Consider the following 18,820-nt stretch of genomic DNA (forward strand, 5'->3'; position numbering starts at 1 on the left):
GGTGCTACGGTACCAGGAGGTGCAAGCGTAATCGAAAAAGGGTTGAACGAGAGTTCCCGCCAGAATCCTCATGGTGCTTTTGTTGACCAGAGAGGAGATTCTATAGAGAAATCTCGTTGGTTGGTTGACCTTTTTGATTACCTTGGTTGCCATTTTATCACAGGAAAGATTAGCCTCTAGGTAGGTGACCTCATCTTTCCTGGTGATAACAATGTCACCCACTTTTATAGTGAAATCATTGACTTTCTTAAGGTTGATGTGGGACCCAAACAGGATGGATTCCGTTTTACCCAAATAGCTTGTTTCGGATAAGCGGAAGAAGATGGATGGATGGATATAGATAGCTTGTTGTCAGCGAGCCAGGTGCAAGTTCTACAGAGTTAGCACTGAGGATTTTCTCCACCTGTGACTTGTCCTTGTCTGATACCAGCAGGGCCGAGTCATCCGCAAACAAGAACAATTCACAGTCGCATGCTGATGACAAGTCGTTTATGTATATTAGGAACAGTAAAGGCCCTAATATACTGCCTTGGGGGACTCCACAGCTTACTGAGAGGGGGGGGACACGATGCCGTTCACCTCTACCACCTGTTCCCTCCCCTCCAAGTAAGATTGCATCCAGCTCGATGAGGTTTTGTCAAATCTGATTGCTCTGAGCTTATCCAACAGTATAGCGTGGTTAACGGTGTCAAAGGCCTTCTGAAGATCCAGCATGACCATGCCGCAGTATTTGCCCGCGTCCACCTCATGTTTGATGTGGTCGGTCAGATAGAGAAGGCATGTGTCAGTGGAGTGGTTAGTTCTGAAGCCGGATTGGAATTTGTACATGGGTATATTGGTGGCAAGGTAACTATCGACCTGTTCATAAACTATTTTTTCCAATACTTTTGAAATGGAACTGAGAATAGAAACAGGTCGGTAGTTGCCAGGTTCCAATTTGCTTCCTTTTTTAAGGAGGGGAGTTACTCTTGCTATCTTAAAATCTTTTGGTACTTGGCCTTGTGAAATTGAGAGGTTTATTATGTGCGAGATGATAGGGGCAATGATGGAGGCAGAGTCCCTGAGGAATCTGGAGGGGATATTGTCAAGGCCGGTGGCCTTGTTTGGGTGGAGCGCGCTCAATTTTTTAAGCACCTCATCAGCCGAGACCATTTCTAATTTGAAATCGTTGTTGGATACTCCTAGCTTTCTGTAGAAGGCTTTAATGTGTTGTACACCAAAGCGACCAGAGTGGTGGGACAGCTTGTTCACAAGAGTTGCGGCTATGCTGGTGAAAAAGCTACCTCCATTTTGTCTGTAATGAGGGAGTCACCCTCCTTGATGCTGATGTTGGTGAGTATGGTTTTAAGTTTCTGGCTGCAACCGGGAAGCTGGTTGTTGAGGATTTTCCAGAGCTCACGTGGCTTATTTGTGTTTTCCTCTATTTTGTCGCTAATGTAATTTTTTTTTAAGGATTTCGTCAGGTTGGTTGTCTTATTTCTTAATTTATTGCATTGTTTTTTGAGAGTTGAAAGGAGTGATTTGAGGTTGTTATTATTGGGTTGTTTATCTACTTCAGTTTTACACTTTTGGTATTCTGAGTATTTTCTGTCTCTGTTTTTTATGGCAGCTAATAGGTCTGGATTCATCCATGGTTCAGAGCGGGCTTTGATCCTGACTGTTCTCACGGGAGCCATGTCATTTAGTATCTTTAGGAACGCTGTTTTGAAGCGATCCCAAGCAACATCGACCAGGTTGCTCGTGAGCACAGGGGACCAGTGCCACTCATCTAATTTTAAGTTGAAATTGTCACTATAGTATTTTTTAAGGGATCTGCATTGGGCTGTTATGTGGCCATTGGCTTTGGGTTTAGCTATTTTGCGGGTGCAGAAGGTTAGATAGTGGTCGCTAAGACCACAGATCATGACCCCACTATTTTTTATTTTAGGCCGGTCTGAAGAGAGAATGAGATCTAATGTTGACTGGGTGGAATCACACACCCTTGTAGGTAGTGCTATTAGCTGGGAAAGATCTCCAGAGGGAGAACATGCAAACTCCACACAGAAAGATCCCGAGCCCGGGATTGAACTGAGGACTACTCAGGACCTTCGTATTGTGAGGCACATGCACTAACCCCTGTACCACCGTGCTGCCCTTGCACAAATTATAGTTGTCCCCCAAAAAATCAAACAATTGTAACATTTTGAAAACATCTATTCGAATAATATAAAATATAAATAATAATGTTTCGGCCAAATAGTGAATATCACCATAGTCGACGCACTTAGGGGCAGTGATGGGCAAGCTACTTGGAAAATGTAGTAAGCTAAGCTACAAGTTACTCTTCATTAAATGTAGATAAGCTAGAGAGGAAGCTATCCCCGGAGAATTGTAGCAAGCTACACTACTCGCTACACGGCAAAAGTAACTTGCTACATCAAAGCTACATTTAACGGTATTTCTATCCACGGGCCCACATGTATAATATCAATGTTAATGTACAAAACCCAAAACCAGTGAACTTGGCACGTTGTGTAAATCATAAATAAAAACAGAATACAATTACTTGCAAATCCTTTTCAACCTATATTCAATTGAATAGACTGCAAAGACAACATAATTAACGTTCGAACTGGTAAACTTTGTTATTTTTTGCAAATATTAGCTCATTTGGAATTTGATGCCTGCAACATGTTTTAAAAAAGCTGGCACAAGTGGCAAAAAAGACTGAGAAAGTTGAAGAATGCTCATCAAACACTTATTTGGAACATACCACAGGTGAACAGGCTAATTGGGAACAGGTGGGTGTCATGATTGGGTATAAAAGAAGCTTCCATGAAATGCTCAGTCATTCACAAACAAGGATAGGGCGAGGGTCACCACTTTGTGAACACATGCGTGAGAACAACATTTCTCTACGAGCTATTGCAAGGAATTTAGGGATTTCACCACCTAGGGTCTGTAATATAATCAAAAGGTTCAGAGAATCTGGAGAAATCACTGCACGTAAGTGGCAAAGCCGAAAACCAACATTGAATGCCTGTGACCTTCGATCCCTCAGGCGGTACTGCATCAAAAAGCGACATCAGTGTGTAAAGGATATCACCACATGGGCTCAGAAACACTTCAGAAAACCACTGTCAGTAACTACAGTTCATCGCTACATCTGTAAGTGCAAGTTAAAACCTCTCCTAGGCAAAGCCAAATCCATTTATCAACAACACACAGAAATGCCGCCAGCTTCATTGGGCCCTAGCTCATCTAAGATGGACTGATGCAAAGTGGAGAAGTGTTCTGTGGTCTGACGAGTCCACATTTGAAATTGTTTTTGGAAACTGTGGACGTCGTGTCCTCCGGACCAAAGAGGAAAAGAACCATCCGGACTGTTATAGGCGCAACATTCAAAAGTCAGCGTCTGTGATGGTATGGGAGTGTATTAGTGCCCAAGGCATGGGTAACTTACACATCTGTGAAGGGACCATTAATGCTGAAAGGTACATACAGGTTTTGGAGCATCATATATTGCCATACAAGCAACGTCTTTTTCATGGACGCCCCTGCTTATTTCAGCAAGACAATGCTAAGCCACATTCTGCATGTGTTACAACAGCGTGGCTTCGTAGTAAAAAAGTGCCAGTCAGTCCCAGGCCAGCCGGGAGACATAGTCTTCCCAACGTGTCCTAGGTCTTCCCCGTGGCCTTCTGCTGGTCGGACATGCCCTAAACTGCTCCCCTCACCTCCCAGGGGGTGATCAAGGGGATGGGTCAAATGCAGAGGACAAATTTCACCACACCGAGTGTGTTTGTGACAATCCTTGGTACTTTAACTTAACTTAACTAGGGAGGCGTTCGGGTGGCATACTGACCAGATTCCCGAACCACCTCATCTGGCTCCTCTCAATGTGGAGGAGCAGCGGCTTTACTTTCCCTTTACCCTATCTCTAAGGGAGAGCCCCGCCACCCGGCGGAGGAAACTAATTTTGGCCGCTTGTACCCGTGATCTTGTCCTTTCGGTCATAACCCAAAGCTCATGACCATAGGTGAGGATGGGAACGTAGATCGACCGGTAAATTGAGAGCTTTGCTTTCCGGCTCAGCTCCTTCTTCACCACAACGGATCGATAAAACAGCGTCCACATTACTGAGGATGCCGCACCGATCCGCCTGTCGATGTCACGATCCACTCTTCCCTCACTCGTGAACAAGACTCCGAGGTACTTGAACTCCTCCACTTGGGGCAAAATCTCCTCCCTAACTCGGAGATGGCTCTCCACCCTTTCCTGGGCGAGAACCACAGTACCCTCCGTCGCCTGGACAGTGAGCTGTGAGTCTCACGTTTCCCCGGATCTCCCTCTGGACACTGACTGCCTCCCTCGATCCTTGACTTCCCTCGCTTGGCTCCCCTCTACCCCTGGACTTCCTCATCTCTGTTCAACACTTAGTAACACACACACTTCAGCTAACTACACACATAGTCTTACACCACACACTCTTGTATTCTAGTTCACACTCCATTTCCTTAGTTTAGTTGTATTGTTTATTATTATTATATATATATCTATATTGTCTATATATATAATAAATATTTGTATATACTGCCCCCTGGTGTCTGAGCCGTCACCTCCCCTTTTAGTCTAAACATTACAATTACTGGCTAAATGAACTCCGCCCTTAGTCAGGTCACTTTTGTAATGTAACTTCCGCCCTTCAGTATGGATACTGGCAATGCATTGTGGGATACATAACAAAATCCGAACTCCTATATTCAAAATGAAAGAGTGTGTCTTGCGTTGTGCATTTTTTCGGTAATCAAATACAAGTGGTCACAAAAGGCTAGGTATTCTACGCTGAAGTTAAGATCCGCCTACACAAGCCAAGCGAACATGCTTACAACCGCGTGCAAAGCATGCCGAATGTTTGATTTGTTGCTTGTTTTAATGACGCAGAATCAGCAGCTTTCAGCAACACGGGGGCTTATTTTCAACTCTGCAGGATGCTTTTACTCGCTCGCTAGTGCTGTCGTCTATACCTCTGGTTCCGTTCCACCACCAAGACTTCTGGTTAATGCCGTTACTCCAACTGTCAACACACAGAAAATCTCTGAAAGCACCCAAACCTTTATTACCATCCATCCATCCATCCATTTTCTACCGCTTGTCCCTTTTGGGGTCGCGGTGGGTGCTGGAGCCTATCTCAGCTGCATTCGGATGGAAGGCGGGGTACACCCTTTTACCGTACTTCTAAAAGTGTGAATAACTTGAAGACACAGGTTAGAGACACTCTTATGTCGTTTGGCAACTTTGCTCTCTTGGTTAAATATGTAAACAATAGTGTCCAATGTGGGCAGCACGGTGGAACAGGGGATAGTGCATGTGCCTCACAATACGAAGGTCCTGAGTATTCCTGAGTTCAATCTCAGGCTCGGGATCTTTCTGTGTGGAGTTTGCATGTTCTCCCCGTGACTGCGTGGGTTCCCTCCAGGTACTCCGGCTTCCTCCCACCTCCAAAGACATGCACCTGGGGATAGGTTGATTGGCAACACTAAATGGGCCCTAGTGTGTGAATGTGAGTGTGAATGTTGTCTGTCTATCTGTGTTGGCCCTGTGATGAGGTGGCGACTTGTCCAGGGTGTACCCCGCCTTCCGCCCGAATGCAGCTTAGATAGGCTCCAGCACCCCCCGCAACCCCGAAAGGGACAAGCGGTAGAAAACGGATGGATGGATAGCGTTCAATGTGTGGCTTTTTATTGACGCATAGCACTTTGTAGAAACAAAATAATTTTAAAAACCTCAACAATGGAAGAATAGAGTAAAAGCGCATTGTGTAATGAGAAAAAGATGAAATGTTGATACAAATAATGAATAAAGACGCAAAGATGTGTTCCATCCAGCCATTTTCTACTGCTTGTCCCTCTCAGGATAACGGCGGGGCTGGAGCCTATCCCAGCTGCACTCGGGCAGAAACCGTGGTACCCCCTGCACAAGTCGCCACCTCATCACAGGGCCCACACAGATAGACACATAATATCCACAAAGTCCAGTGAATAGGTTGTGTTATGTGTGACCAAGTGTGTTGACTGTTTGTGCAGGTTGAATGTTTTTTCTGCACCATGACTAGGAAAGGTTGTTTGGATCGCATCATATAGGTAAAAAGCTGTGCCGTAAATGCACATCATTGTCATTGACCGAGTTTCTCACATTGTCCACATTTGTTACCTGTCAGGTCCTTGGGTATTTCAATTTACTATGAAAACACCCCGCCCGTTCATATTGAACTTGTCCCGTCGTAGCGGGCCGGGGTTTGGACACCCCTGCCCTAAACTGAGGAGTAAGACAAATAAAAAAATATAATCTGAACGACACTGGCTCCAAACTGAGTCAAGTCGTCCGAATGGTTCAGATTGTTTTCATAAACCGGTGCGCGTACAATTAGAAAAAGAGTTTATTGCAATCAATGTGGTTTGTCTTGTTGATGCCTCCACAGTAAATGTGAGAGTTATAGTCTGAAAGGCAGAAGCTTAATTACAGGTTTGTCACAACACACTTGACTAAACCTTTTGGCCTTGAGCAGATTGGAAATGTGTTTTTTCAGCAGCGACCATACAAAAGATCTACACACTCATGGACGGACCAAAGCAGCACTTCTGCAACAGCAACACAAAGACAAGCTCTGTGTGGTACTAGAGACTTTAAAAATTGGACCAACAGCTAAATGATTATATTTGAGTCCTCTTTAGTCGAGTGTTGGGTTCTTCTGATGTAGGAATGCAAGGATGTGTTACGACACGCTCTGGATAACGTTCAAGGGGCAAATCATGTGATAATATATTGCTTTAGGGCTATAATTCAATGCTGCTTGTCTACTGTTTGAGCATAAATGTATCGTACGCAAGCCCAAGTTCAGACTTCTGGCCTGACAATGTGACACATGTGAGCACTAAGGCAGCTTCATTCACCTTGCAACTGCTAACTGTGCCTTGCTGAGCGTCCTAAAAGTACACGTATTCACCATCTGATTTTGCAGTAAGAAATATTTGATTTGGTTCTGATTTTCTACACTGTACACATTAAAAGTGAGGCACAGGAAGTGTTGTTGGATTTCTATTCTCTATTTGCTAAATGAATACAGTAAAGTCTTTGGCTAGCAGGAGTCATTGCTAGTACCAAGGACAAGCCACAGCTTGAAAACCCTCTTTTGTACATAACTATATAAACAAAGTTTGGTACTGGATACTTTCTAATACACTTCTGGCTTGGAGACGTTGTATGTGTAAATAATATGCAACTATAATTATTTGATATTTGTTTATATCATGTGCAGCTTAGACTGCAGTATTGTTCAATTAAGGACGCTTATTACGTATGTACGATTTTGAGAAAAAACCAAAGTGCGATTTTTTAGCCCAAAATCTGCAATTTTTCAGATTTTATTCATTTAAATTAGAGATGTCCGATAATATTGGACTGCCGATATTATCGGCCGATAAATGCTTTAAAATGTAATATCGGAAATTATCAGTATCGGTTTCAAAAAGTAAAATCAATGACTTTTTAAAACGCCGCTGTGTACACGGACGTAGGGAGAAGTACAGAGCGCCAATAAACCTTAAAGGCACTGCCTTTCCGTGCCGGCCCAATCACATAATAGCTACGGCTTTTCACACACACAAGTGAATGCCATGCATACTTGGTCAACGACCATACAGGTCACACTGAGGGTGACCGTATAAACAACTTTAACACTGTTACAAACATGCGCCACACTGTGAACCCACACCAAACAAGAATGACAAACACATTTCGGGAGAACATCCGCACCGTAACACAACATAAACACAACAGAACAAATACCCAGAACCCCTTGCAGCACTAACTCTTCCGGGACGCTACAATATACACCCCCCGCTACCCCCTACCCCCCCACCTCAACCCCGCCCACCTCAACCTCCTCATGCTCTCTCAGGGAGAGCATGTCCCGAATTACAAGCTGCTGTTTTGAGGCATGTTAAAAAAAATAATGCACTTTGTGACTTCAATAATAAATATGGCAGCGCCATGTTGGCATTTTTTTCCATAACTTGAGTTGATTTATTTTGGAAAACCTTGTTACATTGTTTAATGCATCCAGCGGGGCATAACAACAAAATTAGGCATAATAATGTGTTAATTCCATGACTGTATCGGTTGATATCGGAATCTGTAATTAAGAGTTGGACAATATCGGAAAAAAAGCAATTATCGGACATCTCTAATTTAAATGTTTGAAACTGCTCAAATGATTAGTGTTTTAAACCTGTCAATTAACATATTTGTGTCTCAAGTTGCCACATATAAGAACAATATGCAATAATCTTTCAAAAATATTTGGGTTTAGGTGTACAATGCCATTGTCCTTGACCACTTGTCCTAGCCACTTTGTCGTCCACCCGCTTTGAACCAAGTTGCCAGGCCTCGTACTATGGGGTGCCCAATGTAAAAGTACAGTTACATTTGTCTAGCAGATATATTTCTGAGATTTAACTCACTTTTGACAGATTTAACTCACTTTTTTCAGGTTTAGCTCATTTTCATCACATTACATTTTAAATTAAATGTTGACTCTAGACATTATATCTAAATGTTGAATCTGAATATAAACCTAAATGTGAGCATTGAATGTTACATCTAAACCTAAATGTTAAATCTGAACCTAAAATGTTAATTAAAGTAGTCTGTCCTTCATCCTACTTCCTTTTAAATCACGCTTCTGTGCTTTGAGTAGCAGGAAGATGGAAAACAAGCATATTTAAAGGGACATATCGGCATGTGCCGGATCTGAACCTCTGACCAAATGATGACTTCACGCTCACTATGATGATGTTTCTACCATTTAGCTCACAATTAAGACATATTCTTTGGAACCGATCCAAAGCGATTCTGTCAGCGGCTGCTTGCAGTAAACTTATATGACAGTGACTGCTTCACTTCTTTGTTTAGATAACAGTTTCGCGCGTTAATAACACAAAAGGTGGATTGTTACGATTAGTCTCTGATTGTCAACAATGTTTGGTAATGCAATCTGTGACATTTGCTCATAAATAAAAACTAATTAATCAACTGAGGATGTATGTACCGTAATTTCCGGACTATAAGCCGCTACTTTTTCCCCTCGTTCTGGTCCCTGCGGCTTATACAACGGTGCGGCTTATTTACGGCCTGTTCTTCTCCGACACCGACGAAGAGGATTTCGGTGGTTTTAGTACGCAGGAGGAAGACGATGACACAATGATTAAAGACTGACTTTTCATATACCGGGTAGGCTGGTTATTTTGATAACGTACATGCGAGCACTTTGTATTACTTTGCACCGTTGTATTATTTGTACTCTGCACGAATGCTGTTCGCCATGTCAAAGATGTGAAAGTTTGATTGAATGATTGAAAGATTTATAGTTAATAAATGGGACGCTTTATATACTACGGTAATTACACATCAAAACCCTGCGGCTTATAGTCAGGTGCGGCTTATATGTGGAGCAATCTGTATTTTCCCCAAAATTTAGCTGGTGCGGCTTATAGTCAGGTGCGGCTTATGGTCCGGAAATTACGGTATGTATATATATATATATATATATATATATATATATATATATATATATATATATATATATATATATATATATATATATGTATATATATATATATATATATATATATATATATATATATATATATATATATATATATATATATATATATATATATACATATATATATATATATATATATACATATATATATATATACATATATATATATATATACATATATATATATATATACATATATATATATATATGTATATATACATATATATATATATACATATATATACATATATATATATATATATATATATATACATATATATATATATATATATATATATATATATATATACATACATATATATATATATATATATATATATATATATATATATATATATATATATATATATATATATATATATATATATATATATATATATATATATATATATATATAAACATGTTCAGATGATCGTCCTCAATTACAGGGTATTTAGCAGGCTGATTGTCTTACAGTTCTACACTTTATTACGAAGGTTAAGACATTGTCACGCAGGGATACAAATACTATTAACTTGCACAACATGTAGTGTACGGAAAATCAGAAGCATTTATTTAGGTAGAAATATCACAGATCACATTACCAAACATCCTTGGCAATCAAAGAATGCTGTAACCATACACATTTTGTGTTATTTACGCGCTAAACTGGTATCTAAACACAGAAGTGTAGCTCCACCTTTCAGAATGCAAGCGCTTCAGCAGCAGGGATACAAATTCTGTCAGGGATACAAAATCTGTCTGAAAACAGGTCTTTTTTTTTATTGTCAGTACAGTAAAAAAAAAAAGTGTTTATGTCCATTTTGTGTGAAGACGTTTAAAAAAGCAAAATGTTTGTTAAACAAACATTTGCATAAAGCAAACAAATTGTTCAGACTCATGTTGATAGTAATTAAACATTTGAAAATTATAATTTTTTCCCCCCATCTGCGATTAGCAACGAGTTAATTATGGACAATGGAATTAACCTCAAATGAATGCTTTATTTGATTGACAACCCTAATGAAAATATTAGAAATATAATACAGGTGTCCTGCGCCACAGCCTGCTTTGAAAATATCACAGATGTGTTTGTATTTTTATTTTTGTACAGTAAAAGCATATTTAATATATTTTTGATAGGGATGTGAATATTACAACAACTTGAGATCAATTCCATTTGATTTCGATTCTTTGGGCGACGATTCTCGATTCAAACCGATTCTTGCAATATATTATTTGGTATATAAATTGAAACAAAACCTTTTCAAAACAGGTCACAGGTTACAAAAAGTTCCTCTTGGCTGCTGTCGTATGATGTATACAGCGAGCAAGCGCAGAGATGGCCTAAAAATATATATTTGTTAAAATGTTCTTGAAAAATACAAATCGATTCGGAATTGTGACAGATAATAATCACAATTCAGATGTGAATTCATTTTTCTGGCACCCATAGTTTTTTGAGCAAATTATGCAATTCTAAGCATAAAAATACAGGAAAATTGTCCACTCGATGAGAATAAACCAGGGGTGTCAAACTAATTTTAGCTCAGGGGCTGTATGGAGGAAAATCTATTCCCAAGTGGGCCGGAATGGTAAAATCATGGCATGATAACTTAAAAATAAAGGCAACTTCAGGTTGTTTTTTTTGTTTTACTTTGGCCAAAAATAGAACAAGCACATTCTGAAACCTACAAATCACAAATAATCCTCTGGACAAAACACTTCAAATTTGTTGAAAATTCTGAGGAAATTGGTGCAGTTTCAAAAACACAATGAGCTTAATCTTCGTCTCACTGTATCTACAAAGCCAGGATTAAACTTTTAAATCACAGTCTTTCTGGGATTGAACAAGAACACAACATGTAAACTCTTCTACAAACCCCGGTTCCATATGAGTTGGGAAACTGTGTTAGATGTAAATATAAACGGAATACAATGATTTGCAAATCTTTTTCAACCCATATTCAGTTGAATATGCTACAAAGACAACATATTTGATGTTCAAACTGATAAAAAAAAATGTTTGGCAAATAATCATTAACTTTAGAATTTGATGCCAGCAACATGTGACAAAGAAGTTGGGAAAGGTGGCAATAAATACTGATAAAGTTGAGGAATGCTCATCAAACACTTATTTGGAACATCCCACAGGTGAATAGGCAAATTGGGAACAGGTGGGTGCCATGATTGGGTATAAAAGTAGATTCCATGAAATGCTCAGTCATTCACAAACAAGGATGGGGCGAGGGTCACCTCTTTGTCAACAAATGCGTGAGCAAATTGTTGAACAGTTTAAGAAAAACCTTTCTCAACCAGCTATTGCAAGGAATTTAGGGATTTCACCATCTACGGTCAGTAATATCATCAAAGGGTTCAGAGAATCTGGAGAAATCACTGCACGTAAGCAGCTAAGCCCGTGACCTTTGATCCCTCAGGCTGTACTGCATCAACAAGCGACATCAGTGTGTAAAGGATATCACCACATGGGCTCAGGAACACTTCAGAGACCCACTGTCAGTAACTACAGTTGGTCGCTACATCTGTAAGTGCAAGTTAAAACTCTCCTATGCAAGGCGAAAACCGTTTATCAACAACACCCAGAAACACTGTCGGCTTCGCTGGGCCCGAGCTCATCTAAGATGGACTGATACAAAGTGGAAAAGTGTTCTGAGGTCTGACGAGTCCACATTTCTAATTGTTTTTGGAAACTGTGGACGTTGAGTCCTCCGGACCAAAGAGGAAAAGAACCATCCGGATTGTTATAGGCGCAAAGTTGAAAAGCCAGCATGTGTGATGGTATGGGGGTGTATTAGTGCCCAAGACATGGGTAACTTACACATCTGTGAGGGCGCCATTAATGCTGAAAGGTACATACAGGTTTTGGAGCAACATATGTTACCATCCAAGCAACGTTACCATGGACGCCCCTGCTTATTTCAGCAAGACAATGCCAAGCCACGTGTTACATCAACGTGGCTTCATAGTAAAAGAGTGCAGGTACCTGTCTCCCATTGAAAATGTGTGGCGCATTATGAAGCCTAAAATACCACAACGGAGACCCCCGGACTGTTGAACAACTTAAGCTGTACATCAAGCAAGAATGGGAAATAATTCCACCTGAGAAGCTTAAAAAATGTGTCTCCTCAGTTCCCAAACGTTTACTGAGTGTTGTTAAAAGGAAAGGCCATGTAACACAGTGGTGAACATGCCCTTTCCCAACTACTTTGGCACGTGTTGCAGCCATTAAATTCAAAGTTAATTATTATTTGCAAAAAAAAAAAATAGTTTATGAGTTTGAACATCAAATATCTTGTCTTTGTAGTGCATTCAATTGAATATGGGTTGAAAGGGATTTGGAAATCATTGTATTCCGTTTATATTTACATCTAACACAATTTCCCAACTCATATGGAAACGGGGTTTGTAGATATGATATACCTCCTCTGTCATGTCCACATATCAATCCAGAGCTAACTCAACAAACCGTAAGAAACGCAGGTAAAAACTATTTGAAAGGGTTAAGTTCACCTTTCTCGTGTTGACAGAGACATTTTGGGGCAACCAGGGTGCCAAAAGACGATGGGTTAAAAGCAGAAGACATAAAACGGCAGGATTTAAGTTTCATGTGGGTCAAGGAGGAGGAGCCACAGTCGCCCTTTACTGTGTACCTCTTGCTCATCACGCGGGCCGGATAAAACCTGTTTGTGGGCCTAATCCGAACCGTGAGCCGTACATTTGACACCCCTGGACTAAACCAATCATCAGTGTTGGGTTAGTTACTGAAAACCAGTAACTAGTTACAATTACTAGTTACTTTATTTCAAAAGTAGCTCAGTTACTAACTCAGTTACTTACACCAAAAAGTAATGCGTTACTGTGAAAAGTAACTATTTAGTTACTTCTTTTTCCCCCCCTTTTTTTAAGGCTCCCATTAATGCCCTTTTAGCCTTCATTTCAGTACTGTTATTGCACTGGAGAATAATACAATCTGTTGATCAACTTGACATGCATTTGCATCACTGAACTCAGAAAGCAATGTGGTCTACATACAACACACAAAGACAAAGATATGTTTCAAAGGGCCAATTTATTTCAGGCCAGAAAAAATTTACAAAACTATTTTAAAGGCCTACTGAAATGAAATGTTTTTATTTAAACGGGGATAGCAGATCTATTCTATGTGTCATACTTGATCATTTCGCGATATTGCCATATTTTTGCTGAAAGGATTTAGTATAGAACAACGACGATAAAAATCGCAACTTTTGGTATCTGATAAAAAAAGGCTTGCCCCTACCGGAAGTAGCGTGACGTAGTCAATTGAACATATACGCAAAGTTCCCTATTGTTTACAATGATGGCCGCATGAAGTGAGAGAGATTCGGACCGAGAAAGCGACGATTTCCCCATTAATTTGAGCGAGGATGAAATATTTTTAAATGAGGAAAGTGCAAGTGAAGGACTAGTGGGGAGTGGAAGATGCTGTGAGAGCCGGGGGTGACCTGATATTCAGCTGGAAATGACTACAACAGTAAATAAACACAAGACATATATATACTCTATTAGCCACAACACAACCAGGCTTATATTTAATATGCCACAAATTAATCCCGCATAAAAACACCTAGGTGCTTGTTATGCTAGCTCCTAGCTACTAGCTCGAGCTAGTTATAGCTCGAGCGGGTAATATGGACGGGATCCTGTATATATAACCCGCCAATACAATTCAAACACCTGCACAACACACACACTCACTCAGCCCAAACAACCGTTCACCTAACCCAAGGTTCATAAAGCTTATATATTTAATAAAAGTTACGTACATGACACGCACGTACTGGCAAGCAATCAAATGTTTGGAAGCGCGCGGGTGGGACCTGATATTCAGCTGGGAATGACTACAACAGTAAATAAACACAAGACATATATATACTCTATTAGCCACAACACAACCAGGCTTATATTTAATATGCCACAAATTAATCCCGCATAAAAACACCTAGGTGTTTGTTATGCTAGCTCCTAGCTACTAGCTACTAGCTCGAGCTAGTTATAGCTCGAGCGGGTAATATGGACGGGATCCCGTATATATAACCCGCCAATACAATTCAAACACCTGCATAACACACACACTCACTCAGCCCAAACAACCGTTCACCTAACCCAAGGTTCATAAAGCTTATATATTTAATCAAAGTTACGTACATGACACGCACGTACGGGCAAGCAATCAAATGTTTGGAAGCGCGCGGGTGGGACCTGATATTCAGCTGGGTTGACTACAACAATAAATAAACACAAGACATATATATACTCTATTAGCCACAACACAACCAGGCTTATATTTAATATGCCACAAATTAATCCTAATGCTAGCTCCTAGCTCCTAGCTACTAGCTCGAGCTAGTTATAGCAAGCGATCAAATGTTTGGAAGCGCAGCTGTGTACTCACGTTATCGCAACTGTGTATCCAAATCAAAGTCCTCCTGGTAAGAGTCTCTGTTGTCCGAGTTCTTCCATCTTGACTGCATCTTTCGGGAATGTAAACAAAGAAGCGCCGGCTGTGTACGTGTTGTTGCTGACTTCCCTCGCAAAATAGACACTTTGCACCGACAACTTTCTTCTTTGCTTGCTCAGCTTCTTTCTCCATAATGCAATGAACAAATTGCAACAGATTCACCAACACAAATGTCCGGAATACTGTGGAATAATGAGATGAAAACAGAGCTATTTCGTATTGACTTCAATGGTGTCCGAATACTTCCGTTTCAATGATTGACGTCACGCGCATACGTCAACCCTCAGAGGCGTTTCGAACCGGAAGTTTAGCGGGAAATTTAAAATTGCACTTTATAAGTTAACCCGGCCGTATTGGCATGTGTTGCAATGTTAAGATTTCATCATTGATATATAAACTATCAGACTGCGTGGTCGGTAGTAGTGGCTTTCAGTAGGCCTTTAAATAGCTGCAACATAATGGCATTTTAACTTTAACTCTAAGTAGATAGGATATTTGATCCAAGACACAACTTACATTTAACTAAAATGTTATTTTCTTTGTGCTCGACAAAAGAAAAGTATTGAGAATGTCTCCATGTTAAAAAACTCGACTTCTGGCTTTGCCATGATGTCTTGTTAGTTGCTATGAGAGTAGCGTATGTGTGTGTGTGTGTGTGTGTGTGTGGCCCTTTAAGATATGACAGCATGAGAGGTGAGTGACGTCAGTGAGTGAGTGGGCGAGAGAGGTGAGGGAGCGGCGACAGTGAGTGCGTGTAGGTGCTCTAGCTTGGTGGATGGCTGCGTGCAATAAAGTCACAAAGTTGCAACAAACCGCCGGGCTCGTCATTCACCCTCAGCTGTAAAGACCCTCTTCCGGGTAAAGTGAAGGTTGTTAGACCCGAAGTACGGCTCTGGAGGAACGTCTCCCCTGCGGGGAGGCTTGCTTTCTGTGGGTGGGGGAAAGCACGCCTCTTCTTTTCCACCGGAGCGCTCTTCAGTTTCTAGCCGATACTACATAAAAATAATGTAAAATAACGCAGTAACGGATCATGCAGTAACGGTAACTGAGTTACTGTATATAAAAAAATAACGCGTTAGATTACTAGTTACCGCCGAAACTAACGGCGTTACAGTAACGCGTTACTTAGTACTTACGCGTTAGTCCCAACACTGCCAATCATAAAGGCTGTTCAGTATGGTGGCAACTGATCTGATTACTGGCAGTATTACTATATTGAATTACTGGTAGTGTTACTACATTGAATTAAATGAGTGTATTGGTGACAATGGTGTTTTGATTTAATGGCTAAAGGGCACTCATAATTTAAAAAAATCTTATTTTGAAAGTCTTAAACAGGTTTTTACCTAGCCATTAAAATACTAATAAATGATAAATTCCTATACAACAGGAATTCATTTCCCACAGTCACGCACAGAACCAATTAACCGCGATAAACGAGGGTTTAACGTATTAAAAAACAAACTAGGCAACACATTGGACATATTGTGCTACTGTATGCTAATTGTTCCTTCAAGTACTATGCATGAAATAATAAAAAAGGTGACCATCACTGAAATAAACAACAAAGTAAAGACAATGTAAAAGTAAAACAACAAACAAACTAATAGGATGGATTGTTGATGCGTTGTTGTGACAGGCATTAAAATGCTGGGTGCAACTTACCAAAAGATTCTTTACAAACTCTCAAACTGCTCATTTTTGAAGCGTTTCTCGTGCAGGTCAGTGCTAGAATCCAATTAAAAAGTAAGAGAGAATTAAAAAAAATGTTTAGATGAATTTTCCACCGTGGAGTCCGCGTGGAGTCCGACTGTAACGAAGCAAGTGACTGCAACATAATAACTCAATGCATGTCGCGTCCACCTATGATGCATTCAGTGCACCTCGGAAATTACAGCGATACAACTGTCGTTACTTTTGTGTGCTTCTTCTGAAAAAAATAAATACCGAACAAAAAAACATTCACGCAAATCTGAGTGAACATGTTCTTAGCTTTTAAATGGCTTTAAATATTTATATTGCCATATCATGTTTCATCCCAGCACGTCGATGAAAGACGTCGTTTGTGACAAGAAGCTCAACAAGTCGAATGTGTGTTCTTGCAAGACCGATAATGTGTACAAGTATGAGGTGCAATATGCACATCAGTGGTTATTGTGATATGTCGTTAAGTTGTTACTTTATTACAGGTGAACCATCACGCCGTTTTCTGAGGCGCTCCACAGGTGAACGTCTTGAGGGAAGTCAGGCATTCTTTCTTGGCATGTGCATGCATGTTGCTGCTTCAAGTTCACTCTGCAAGATTTTTTTTTTTTTTTTTACAATGAGCCTTGTAGTTTCTTAAAACAAGGTATCTGACAGAAAAAAAGAAACAAAGAAAATAATAAAAATAATACCAATGGATAAAGAATACAAATATATGGAGGTTATCTGTCCCACACAGCAAAAACACTCCGCGGCGGATCCCAAGCTACAAGCTTTCGTAATGAAGACACGTGTCTTCATTACGAAAGCTTGTTTTTGACACTGAATTTTTCTAACTGAATTTTTTGCGTTTGAATTTTGTTAACTGAATTTTTTTTACATCCAATTATGCTGACAAATTTCGTAGAAAAAAAATCAGTACTGAGAAATTCAGTGTAAAAAAAAAATCAGTGTCGTAAAACGTGATACTTCAAAAAGCAAGATTCACTTCAGGTAAATTAAAACTGAAGCAATCGATCGTCTCAGAAACAGCCAATGAGGTGTCAAGTTTAAAGTCACGTGACACGGGTCTTACAAAACAGCATAAAAAAGGCAGTTAAAGGCCTACTGAAATGAGATTTTCTTATTTAAACGGGGATAGTAGATACATTCTATGTGTCATACTTGATCATTTCGCGATATTGCCATATTTTTGCTGAAAGGATTTAGTAGAGAACATTGACGATAAAGTTCGCAACTTTTGGTCGCTGATAAAAAAAAGCCTTGCCTGTACCGGAAGTAGCATGATGTCACAGGTTGAAGAGCTCCTCACATCTGCACATTGTTTACACCAGCAGTGAGAGCGATTCAGACCGAGAAAGCGACGATTACCCCATTAATTTGAGCGAGGATGAAAGATTCGTGGATGAGGTAAGTGACAGTGAAGGATTAGAGTGCAGTGCAGGACACCAGGGTGTATCTTTTTTCGCTCTGACCATAACTTAGGTACAAGGGCTCATTGGATTCCACACTTTCTCCTTTTTCTATTGTGGATCACAGATTTGTATTTAAACCACCTCCGATACTATATCCTCTTGAAAATGAGAGTCGAGAACCCTAAATGGACATTCACAGTGACTTTTATCTCCACGACAATACATCGGTGAAGCACTTTAGCTTCGGAGCTAATGTGATAGCATCGTGCTTAACTGCGGATAGAAACAGAAGAAACATGCCCCTGACTGGAAGGATAGACAGAAGATCAACAATACTATTATTACTTCTACTATCAGGAGACACCGAATCAAACCCTGGACCTGTAACCACACGGTTAATGCTGTTCAGCCTGGCGAAGCCTAGCAATGCTGTTGCTAACGACGCCATTGAAGCTAACTTAGCTACGGGACCTTGACAGAGCTATGCTAAAAACATTAGCTCTCCACCTACGCCAGCCCTCATCTGCTCATTAACACCCGTGCTCACCTGCGTTCCAGCGATCGAAGGCGCGACGA

General features: G+C 40.3%; 1 protein-coding gene across 1 annotated transcript in view; it reads right to left on the reverse strand.

Moving 5' to 3' along the window:
- The window catches only part of edaradd (EDAR-associated death domain), a gene marked incomplete at its 5' end in the record, with an annotated part of 43,999 nt that extends 29,146 nt beyond the window's left edge, over window positions 1–14,853 (reverse strand). The window contains 2 exons of the mRNA XM_062057763.1: window positions 5,007–5,056; window positions 14,813–14,853. Coding sequence (XP_061913747.1) covers window positions 5,007–5,056; window positions 14,813–14,853 — 91 coding nt within the window. The remainder of the gene's footprint in view (window positions 1–5,006; window positions 5,057–14,812) is intronic.
- Between the last annotated feature and the right edge of the window lie 3,967 nt (window positions 14,854–18,820).

Source organism: Entelurus aequoreus, linkage group LG09 (assembly GCF_033978785.1).
Source record: "Entelurus aequoreus isolate RoL-2023_Sb linkage group LG09, RoL_Eaeq_v1.1, whole genome shotgun sequence".
Classification (NCBI taxonomy): Eukaryota; Metazoa; Chordata; class Actinopteri; order Syngnathiformes; family Syngnathidae; genus Entelurus; species Entelurus aequoreus.